Genomic DNA, 11,111 nt, shown 5'->3' with positions numbered 1-11,111 from the left:
AGAATAATTACTTGAAGGATAAAATGAAAAACGAAATTTTATCTTTAACTTTTAAATTGATAAATACTTGAGATATCTATTTTTAGAAATCAGACAGATTATAATTTAAGACGGAGCAACATAGAGAGTATAGAGAAGAAAACAAGGGTCACACAAAATTATTTTCCATGGAATTTAACAATTCAAATTTTCATATTCCAAAGGAGTATATTTTCTTGATTACCCTCTTGGTAATTTGTTAAATTTACTTGTCACATCCAAAATTTTGTGAATATTTTCAAATAGTTTGGTCTAGCTTTAGATTTTTCATTCGATGTTTGATATCTATATTAAAGACCGACTTAATCTAGAGTATTTTTTTACCTCAATTCGTTGATTTCCAAGTTCCAATAATGAATATTTTTAATATATAGTTCTCTAAATTGAAAATTAATTATCCATGACCACTCCTTTCAAGATAAATATATTACTAAAATAGACAATACACTATGAAGAGGTAGGCAAGGCAGCGGACATACAATAGTGGTTTGCTCAATTTTTAATAGGAGTGTCAAACGATCGGATCGAAATAGCTATGTACAGGTCTAAATAATGGATTAAATAAAAATAAAAATAATATATTCAACTCACTCATATTTAACATGGATAAAACAAATTAACTAATACATAATATATATAAATATTTATATTATCTTGCAAGCTATTGTACAATAAGTAGATTATCATAAAATGTTGATCCGAAGAACAAAGGCTATAAAAGAGACTATGAGATTTCCTTGGGGGTGGGGGTGGGGGGGGGGGGTAAAGAAATATATTCATATTATCTATAGCTTCATGAATAATCAAGTAAGGGCACAAGAGTTAAAAGCCAAAATAAATTTAGACTTTAAGCAATAACTCATTAAAAAAAACCAAGTAGACATATAGGTATGATGATATGGCCATATGAATATTCATTCTATTAGTAGATAATATAGATGACATTCATATTATAAATATTGGCCATTTTGATTTATAAACACTTAATGTATAATTTTTTTTGATTAATTTAAGCATATAGAGTTAATAAGTCCAATTAGAAATATACTTATAAGCAATTTATAAACTTTTCCAAACACACTTTAATATCTTAAATACGTAAATAATTTGAAAGGGAGAAAAGCATGATTTATATGTTTAACAGAGATATCATGAACATTACGGAAAATTATAGGTATGTTCTTGTTCCACAGTCACACTAATAACATGAACCATAAAAGTGCATGGTAGTAACAAACAACTAATTAGAACTCTTTTCGTCAACTTTTACATGTTCATTATACTTAAACTAGATGTTGATTTTTATTTTTCCAGATTAGAAAATTAAGAGATAATTTTATCATTTTATATGGAGTCCTTTGGGTGCCTATGGATCTGGCGACTCGGAGCACCAAATTTTTTAACGCATAATTTCTCATTTACAAGCCATTTTTAGGAATTACACGACTGTCTTGTTTTTTCGTGTGTATTAACCCATGGATCTGGAGCCTCGGAGCACCCAAAAAAAAATTCTAAATTTTTTTTATGACGACCTCAGTAAGGAGTTGAGGAAGCATCACATATACTCACACCATTTTTAATGCATATTTTCGCATTTACAAGCCATTTTTAGGAATTACGCGACTTTTTTGGTTTTCCGTGTGTATTAGCCCATGGATTTGGTGCCTCAGAATACCTAAAAAAAAATTCTGAAAAAACTTTATGAGGACCTCCGTAATGAGTTGAGGAAGCATCACTTATACTCACACCATTTTTAACACATATTTTCACATTTACAAGCCTTTTTGTTTAGAAATTGCGCGCGACTTTTTTGGTTTTTTGTGTGTATTAGCCCATGGATCCGGCGCCTCGGAGCACCCAAATTTTTTTTCTGAAAGAACTTTATGAGGACCTCCGTAATGAGTTGAGGAATCATCACTTATACTCACACCATTTTTAACGCATATTTTCGCATTTACAACCCTTATTGTTTAGAAATTACGCGCGACTTTCTTGGTTTTTTTGTGTGTATTAGCCCATGGATCCGGCGCCTCAAAGCACCCAAAAAAAATTTCTGAAAAAACTTTAAGAGGACCTCCGTAATGAGTTGGGAAGCATCACGTATACTCACACCATTTTTTCAACGCATATTTTCACATTTACAAGGCATTTTTAGGAATTACACGACTTTCTTGGTTTTCGTGTGTATTAACTCATGGATGTCACGATCCGAACCTACACCCTGGACGTGGCCGGCACTCGAGAACCATTGCTGGTCCCCAAGAGAACCCTCATCCTGGCTAACTACAAGTGGAAGACTAACTCAAGTATACACAAGCATTATACTAAAAGAATTGTTTGATCAAGAGTTTATTGAATCTCAAAACTCTCTGAATATACTTAGTAGGAAACATTAGTTTTAAATAAAACATCTTAAACTGAAAGACTCTCTAAAATTGTCTATCTATGAAGCATTTATTGTATAAAAATGAGTGTCGGGACAAGATTCACGACTCCTAAAAAAATTAATACTAATAACTCACAAAACTAGAGTCCTCACTCAAAAGTTGACAAGCGAATGAAGTGATCTCAATGAACTTTTATTGAGGATCATAAGTACATGTATATATCTGCATCATTAAAATATGTAGGTCGAATGACGTCAGTACATTGAATGTACAAGTATGTAATATAACTAAATAACAAAAAAACTGAACTGAAAGTATGACGGTAACTCAACTGAAATATACGATAATTCATGATGGAAAAATCATTAATTAAACTTTTACCAGAAGAATCCAATAATAACAAATACCGATCTAGGCTAAAAGAAATACTTAACTCAATGTAAATCATAAACAATAGATAGGTTATTTAAAGTTTCACAAGTAAAAGATGTTAACTCAAAGATGTATATGAAAATACAATAAAATACTCTTTACTCTATTAGGAAGTTTCTCTAACCGACAATCATCACTATGAGCCTCATAATGATACATCGTCTAGCCCATGCTGTCAGAACTGTCCTATACTTTGCCGGAGTATAGAACCTCTCAACTAAATGGATCCACTAAGAAAATAACAATTCATCTAAGCAGTATGATGCTTGACCCATGTTGGCATACATGGTTTATAAGGATTTTGAATTGTCTGAATTCATCCTCATATCAATGCTCAATACCACTTTCAATAAATATATACTCAAGCTCAAATGTATAAAACATACTATTTTTTTGTTTTGAGGTAATTACTCAAAATACCTTCTTAAAAGATGTAATGCTCTGAAGTATCTCTGAACTCATAAACTCATTTAGAAATCGAAGTTCCTCTTTCTCAATGTAAAAGTAATACATTTGGAAATCAATTAGTTCCCTTACACTTTACTAAAAAAAATTCTCTTCAAACTCTGCTTTACTTTTTTCTTAAAAAGTAGTTTAAAATAAATTTTTATTGTGATTTGATCATTGATGACTCGGGAAGTCATACTGCATAAACATTGATGGCATATCTAGATGTCATACTGCTTACACATTGATGGCATACTCGACTATCATACTAATCATGAATCATAGTTCTTTTCACAATGTAACAAAATGATACATTTGGGATTACTTAGTTCCCTTATACTCTTTCTCAAATCATTTTTCAAACTCTTTCTCAAGACTCCTCTTTGCTTTCTCATAACTCATTTTAAAATATTTACGTTTGTTTAAAAGATTCTCAATAAGAACTCAATGAATACTCAACGGATAAGATTCATGCTGAAAAATAAACTTGAACAATCAACTCAAGAAATCTCAATGCACAATATACAACAATTCAATAATTAGGAATAAAAATTCAATAAGTAGGAATTCAACTCCGAACTCAACTTCAACTCATCTCAAGAATATTGAAATCTAAGGATATAATCCTAGATTACTCTTTTACTGATTTGAAAGTAAATGTAGGACGTGAGGACGAACTAGTGCAACACTATGATAGCCTTACATACCTGATTATGAAGATTTTAGAATGAAAGCTTTGGTGGAGACTTGATTTATCTTGAGCTTGAGGAGGAACATTAGCTTTTTGAAGAAAACCTTTGATCTTGGAATCTTGGTGCTTGCTCCCGGAAGGTCTTAGAGTGGAAGAACATGGAAAAACCTTGGATGGAAGAATTTTCTTTGTATCTCAGATTTTTAACTTGAAGGTTTTAGGGTTCTTGTTGGAGAAGAGGAACCCTAGGTGAGTCTTAAGAGAATTTCTAAATACTTGAATATTCAATCAACACAAATTTTCGCATTTACAAGTTATTTTTTAGGAATTGCGTGACTTTCTTGATTTTTCGTATGTATTAGCCCTTGGATCTAGCGCTTCAGAGCACCTAATTTTTTTTCTAAGGACCTCCGTAATGAGTTGGGGAAGCATCACGTATACTCACACCATTTTTAACGAATATTTTCGCATTTACAAGTTAACTTTTTAGGAATTATGAGAATTTCCTAGTTTTTCGTGTGTATTAGCCGATGGATCTGGCGCCTCGGAGCATTAATTTTTTTTTCTGAAAAAACTTTATGAGGACTTCTGTAATGAGTTGGGGAAGCATCACATATACTCACACCATTTTTAACGCATATTTTTGCATTTACAAGCCTTTTTTTTAGGAATTACTCGTCTTTAATGATTTTTCGTGTGTAATCGCCCATGGTTCTGGCGCCTCGAAGCACCCAAATTTTGTTTTAAAAAAAAACTTTATGAGGGTCCGTAATGAGTTGGGGAAGTATCACGTATACTCACACCATTTTTAACACATATTTTCACATTTACAAGCCATTTTTAGGAATTACGCGACTTTCTTATTTTTTTTGTGTGTATTAGCCAGTGGATTTAGTGCCTCAGAGCACCCAATTTTTTTTTTCTGAAAAACTTTATGAGGATCCTCGTAATGAGTTGGGGAATCATCACATATACTCACACCATTTTTACGCATATTTTCGCATTTACAAATATTTTTTTTTACGAATTATGCAACTTTCTTGATTTTGTGTGTGTATTAGCACATGGATTGGGCGCCTCGGAGCACCCAAAAAAAATTGCTGAAAAAACTTTATGAGGACCTCCGTAATAAGTTGAGGAAATATCACGTATACTCACACCATTTTTTAACGCATATTTTCGCATTTACAATCCATTTTTAGAAATTATGCGTCTTTCTTAGTTTTTCAGGTGTATTAGCACATGGATCTGGTGCCTCGGAGCACCTACATTTTTTTTTTGAAATTTTTTTATGATGACCTTTGTGATGAGTTGGAAAAAATCATGTATTCTCACATCATTTTTTAATGTATATTTTTGCTTTTACAAGCCACTTTTTAGAAATTACGTGACTTTCCTAATTTTTTTTGTGCGTATTAACCCAAGGTTCTGGCGCTTTGGAGCATCCAAAAAAAATTCTGATAAAAACTTTATGAGGACCTCCGTAATGAGTTGTGGAAGTATCACGTATACTCACACTATTTTTTTAACGCATATTTTTGCATTTACGAACCATTTTTTAGGAATTAAGCGACTTTCTTGGTTTTTCGTATGTATCAGCCCATGAATCTGACATCTTTGAGCACCTAAATAAAATTTTTGTAAAAATTTTATGAGGACCTCTAAATTACATTTTTATTTATTATTTTTTAAAATGTGTGCCAACGCAAATATGGAAAAGTGCATTTTAGACTTGCAACTTACTTTCATGCAATTATTTATGTAATAATTCAATACTGAAGTCTGAATACGTTATAATTCTCCAAAACTTATGTAACGGTTTTTTTTTTATTGTGATAGTTAAATGTATCCGTTGGTAATAATACAAAAGTCATATTTGACACTTTTATTTGTATGATTTAGTCTAGATAATAATATGGGAAAATTGTATAAAATAACAAAATATTAATTCAAATTAAATGTTATAATCACAGTTTCATTTAAATTTAATCCGCAAACACTTTGTCATCGCCTCTCTCCCCAAATTTCTCCCTCGCCACTCTCCTGGTCTCACTCGCTAGTCTCTCTCTCGCCTCTCTCACTTTATACAAACACAAATGTATAAATTATGTTTGTGTTTGTATAAAACGAGAGAAAACTTTATATATACATATCTTTTCGTTCGCCTCTCTCCTCAAAGAATCTCGCTCTCCACTCTCCCAAATCTCGCTCACCACTCTCCCTCGCCTCTCTCACTTTATACAAACACAAATGTATAAATTGCGTTTGTGTTTGTATAAAGCAAGAGAAAACTGTATATACAAATACAAATACATATATTTTCGTCCTATACACTTATAATTATACAAAGCTGCCAACGATTTATACAAACGAGAGGCTGTCAGCGATTTATACAAATGAGAGGCTGCCAGCGATTTATACAAATGAGAGGTTGCCAGCTATTTATACAAATCTGATGTTCCATATAGCAAACATAAAGTTTGCTGTAGAGCGCAATTATACAAACTATATCTATAACATACACATGATTTTTATGTTTGCAAAAAAAATAAAATATAATAATAATAATAATAATAATAATAATAAAAAAAAAAAAAAAATAAATAAATTTATACATACATATATTAGCAAAATTGGCCTAGTTTTTTTGGACTTTGTAGAGATAAACCAAAACTTTTAGTTTAGTCATATACGCTTGAGCCCACATATGGATAAATGATATGAGTAATACATATAATATACATATACATATAACATATACATACCTTACACTAGATATACAATCAAAGTGTATCAATTGTGTATACTTCAACCATGTTGGTAAATTAGATGGTCGAAATGTACATTTAAGTAAATTTTCCTTTTAATAGTAATAAACCTTTTACTAAAACAAGCTATTAATAATATAATTACTAGTAATTTGTAATTTGTTTGGGGTTATCTCAAGTCAATAGTATGGGCCGATAGCTACCAATAGTACAATTAGATATTTTTCTAGCAAAAGTTCTTAGAGTATTTGATTTAACTATATTATAAGATAAATGATGTTAATAATGTTATATTATAAGATAAATGATGTTAATAATGTTATATTATAAGATAAATGATCAATATTCATAAACATAGAAATAACATCTATGGTATTCGATTGCCCAAATAATTATTTGATCTACCCAAGTATGGCACTTCATCTTATTGAAACGATTGTTGTTTTGGTTGATCCACGTTATACCCCATAATAGACTTATTTAACCAAACTTATTTAACTCTCAAGAGTAGTACCACATGTTTGAAAATTTATCTTCGTGAAAGTGAATAGTATTATTTAATATCTCACCTAGAGGAATATAGCACAATGAAAAGTCTATCATTCAGTTACAAACATAAACAATTGCAAAGTTACATCTCATGTATTTTCTAAATAACAACAACAACATATTTAATTAGTGTAATTTCATAAGGGTGCCTGGGAGAGTGGAGCATACACAACCTTAACCTTCCCCCTCTTACCTTGTGAAGGTGAAGAGGTTATTTCTGATAGATCTTCGTCTCAATGAAAATAATGGAGAAAAGAACACCAGAAACAACAAATAATACAATAACCGAAGCAAAAAAAATAATACGAGTCCTCACTAACCTACTTCCTGACTGTGAACAATTGCAGGACTAAAATTGCAAGCTATTTTGTTTCTAACTAACCTTAACCATTCCCAATTCCATTGTATTTAATATTTTCAATATTGTTCAAGCCATTAACAATCAATTCAAGACGACATTATCCGTTAATTGTTAAATTAAGATGATATTGGTGCACCCAAAGTCTTCCAATTCTGAGTTCGCTTATGATAGTACTAGTACACTAACTGATTTTTTCCATCATCTATTTAAGTCGGTCAACGAAAATGAGAAATGAGAGATATCGCATGGAATTAGACAAAAACTGGCCACCGAATGAAATATGCGCTATCGCGCGCGTCCACATTTTGAGGCGGCATTCGGCAATATCTGAAAAAACAGTAAAACAGATATATTTGACCAAGTCATTTCTACATTTCCCCAAAACCAAAACCCACATTCTCTTTATATTGTAGTTTAAGATTTATATACCATCATTATTATTAGAGGTGTGCAAAAATTAAATCGAAAAAAGTGTTATTAATTTATTGTTATTGGGTTATTGGATTAACAGTTTTTAATGGTTTTATAAAAAGAATTACCAGGTTATCGGTTCGATATTGATTTTTAATATTGAGTTATATATTGGGTAAACCGATAACCCATTAAGATTAATAATTTACTACATTTACTTGTACATAAATATTATATAGTAATCTCAATAGTTTACTAGTTACTGTCTTTATCCTTTAGCCTTCAATTCATACTTCAAAGTGAATTTTAGTTCACAACTTCACATTATACAAAACGTCAAAACCTAAAGTAAGAATCCTATTCCTCTTAATTTCTCTTTGTGTTACACTTGTTTAGTTTTTTCATTACATTATTGTGTTGTCGCGTCAAATTTATTAGAGAAGTCATATATTTATTTTATAAGTATTTTCTTATTGTTTTAACCGAACCGTTAAAGACCAAAACCGATAAACCGAAAATCGATAAAAAAATCTCTTATTGGTTTGGTTATTGGTTTAACGTATTTAAAAATCGAAAACCGATAAACCGATAAACCGAACCGATAATACATAAAACCCAACCGAACCGACCGATGCACACCCCTAATTATTATAAATAATTTTTTTAATCTTTGCCGTGAATATGACGTAGTTTAACTTGACACTAAATTAAATATTGAAAGAAAGACATCAACCTTGTGAGAAGGGTAATGTATATGTAGTCTTACTCTTATCTTATAAAAGTAGAAAGACTGTTTTCAATAGACCCTCAATTCATATAAAGCATATCAAAATATGTATAAGAGTTAAACACAATAAAAATGAAAGAATATAATAACAACAACAAATAATACGATAGCTGATAAACGCCCGAAGCAAAGTAGCCTTGCCGTTTATTAGCCGGCTGTCTTCCCAATTTTAACATCCTATAAATATGCTTCTAAACATGCAATCCTTCAAAACAAATATTCTATCAACAAAGAAAAGTTTCAAAAAACAATATTTCAAAATGGCTTTGAAAGCTTTGTTGGTTGCACTTATTGTTGTTAACATGGTTGTTGTTCCAATTATGGCAACAGACCATTTGGTTGGGGATGATCAAGGTTGGAAACTCAAATTTGACTACAATGCATGGTCTGAGAGTAAAGAGTTTCATGTTGGAGATAAACTAAGTATGTTATTTAATTTACTCTCTTCCTATAATACTATGTGTTATGTCCTATGTTGTTCGGACTTTTCAAAAGTGCGTGTCGAATTCCCCCAGAGTAATATATTTTGGGAGAGTTCGACACAGGTGTGACACTAAAAATGAAGAGTCTGTGCAACTCAGGTTATGCCTTATTTTTTAAGGATATATAAAAGTAGATTATTATCACAAATAAAAAATTTTGCAACAATTATTTAGTGATAATAATATAATTGTCGTTATTATATTTATAAAGATATTTATAACCAATACTTTATATTTATGCTAAAAAAGCTTTAACGACTCTAAATATAATGATATTCTCAATTATCGCTAAATATATTTTTATGACAATACTAAAAAAAGTTATTACCACTAAATATCTCTTTTGTTGTAGTGATAGTGATATTAACAGGATATTATATAATCACTTTAATTTATTGTTACAAGTACTAGTAATTTACTTTTTTTTTTATACTAATTCCACTTAATTTTTATGAAGGATTATGTGTAATTATTTTTTAGCTAGCCTGAGAGCAGAATTTTTTTAAAGAAAAAATTTACATATTGTTGTTGTAACTATTATTATAGTATGTTACACAGCTTCTTTGTTCTAATAGGTGGCACACTTTTCTTTGTTTCAGTATTTTTCAGTAAGAATTGTCATATTTTTTTATATTTAAAACAATTTAACTTTAATTTTTTTACTTTAGGCTTGATGAGATGATTTATATTGTAAAATAAATATCTAAAAGTTATATACATTACAAATTACAAAAAAATATTTCTTTCTCAAACTCGATACTTACCTAGTTACATATCATGTGTTATGTGTACGCTATCAAACTATGCTTGCCATATAATATTACATGTAACGGGGTTTTTAAACAACATAATTGTGTAACTCTTTTTTTACACTGTTTGTATATAAAAGTTAAACTCGTTTAATTTATGGGTGCAGTATTTAAGTACAAGGAAGGAGCACACAATGTATACAAAGCAGATCTAGCTGCCTTCCAGAGCTGTGTATCAGGTGCTAATGTTGAACCCTTAACTTCGGGAAATGATGTGATTGATTTGAAAACTCCGGGGAAAAAATGGTATTTTTGTGGAGTTAATAATCACTGCGAACAAGGGATGAAGGTTGCGGTTAACGTTCTACAGGCTAAAGAGGGTTCATCTGCTGCCTCTGGGATTAGTACTCTTAATTCTGCATTTGTTGCTATGTTGGTTGTTGCATTTGCCATGTTCTTGATTATTATTGTTTGATAATATTAATCGAGGTACGTGTAACCTGACGTATCATGGTTATAGAAAAAAATTGATTTGTAATAGGGATATATTTGTCTGCTTATATGCATTTTGAAGATGAATATGTTTTTGAAGGAATTTCAATGGAAACATAATCTATGTTTTAGTGGGAAAATACTTGTCAAAACAAGAAAAATAATGTTGATTTAGCCTTCTATCTAATTCAGTAGGAAATAATATTGAATTACATTAAATATTGAACAATTTTTTTACCCTTAAATTAGATATTTCTTAATATCATTGTACAAAAATTTACATTATAAATAATTAATAATATTACTTATAATGAATTAGGACTGGGATTGGGAATCGGATCCTAGGTCAAAATTGGGGTCAAGAGTCAGGTTGAGTCTCGAATTATGACCCCGACCCAAAACACGACTTTGTACCTCAATTCGAGACTTAGAATTCAACCTATCAATGCCTATCCAAACTCGAGACCCAACTTCTGATTCGAAATCCGACCCTCGTTGCCGATCATGACCAAACTC

At 30.7% G+C, this 11,111-nt stretch overlaps 1 protein-coding gene across 1 annotated transcript; it reads left to right on the top strand.

The window, feature by feature from the left end:
• The first annotated feature begins 9,132 nt into the window (after positions 1 to 9,132).
• Positions 9,133 to 10,578, top strand: LOC125820327 (blue copper protein 1b-like). Its single transcript, XM_049499766.1, has 2 exons — positions 9,133 to 9,295; positions 10,271 to 10,578. The coding sequence occupies exons 1-2, from the start codon at positions 9,133 to 9,135 to the stop codon at positions 10,576 to 10,578; spliced, it is 471 nt and encodes a 156-aa protein (XP_049355723.1).
• Positions 10,579 to 11,111: the final 533 nt, after the last annotated feature.

This window comes from Solanum verrucosum, unplaced genomic scaffold (assembly GCF_900185275.1).
Source record: "Solanum verrucosum unplaced genomic scaffold, falcon-dt-bn FXZP01000229.1, whole genome shotgun sequence".
Taxonomy (NCBI): domain Eukaryota; kingdom Viridiplantae; phylum Streptophyta; class Magnoliopsida; order Solanales; family Solanaceae; genus Solanum; species Solanum verrucosum.
This window is presented reverse-complemented; position numbering and strand designations above follow the sequence as displayed.

Coding starts and splice junctions, on each gene's coding strand:
- LOC125820327 (XM_049499766.1), top strand. CDS start 9,133: ATGGCTTTGAAAGCTTTGTTGGTTGCACTTATTGTTGTTAACATGGTT. Junction 9,296..10,270: donor TCATGTTGGAGATAAACTAA/GTATGTTATTTA, acceptor TTATGGGTGCAG/TATTTAAGTACAAGGAAGGA.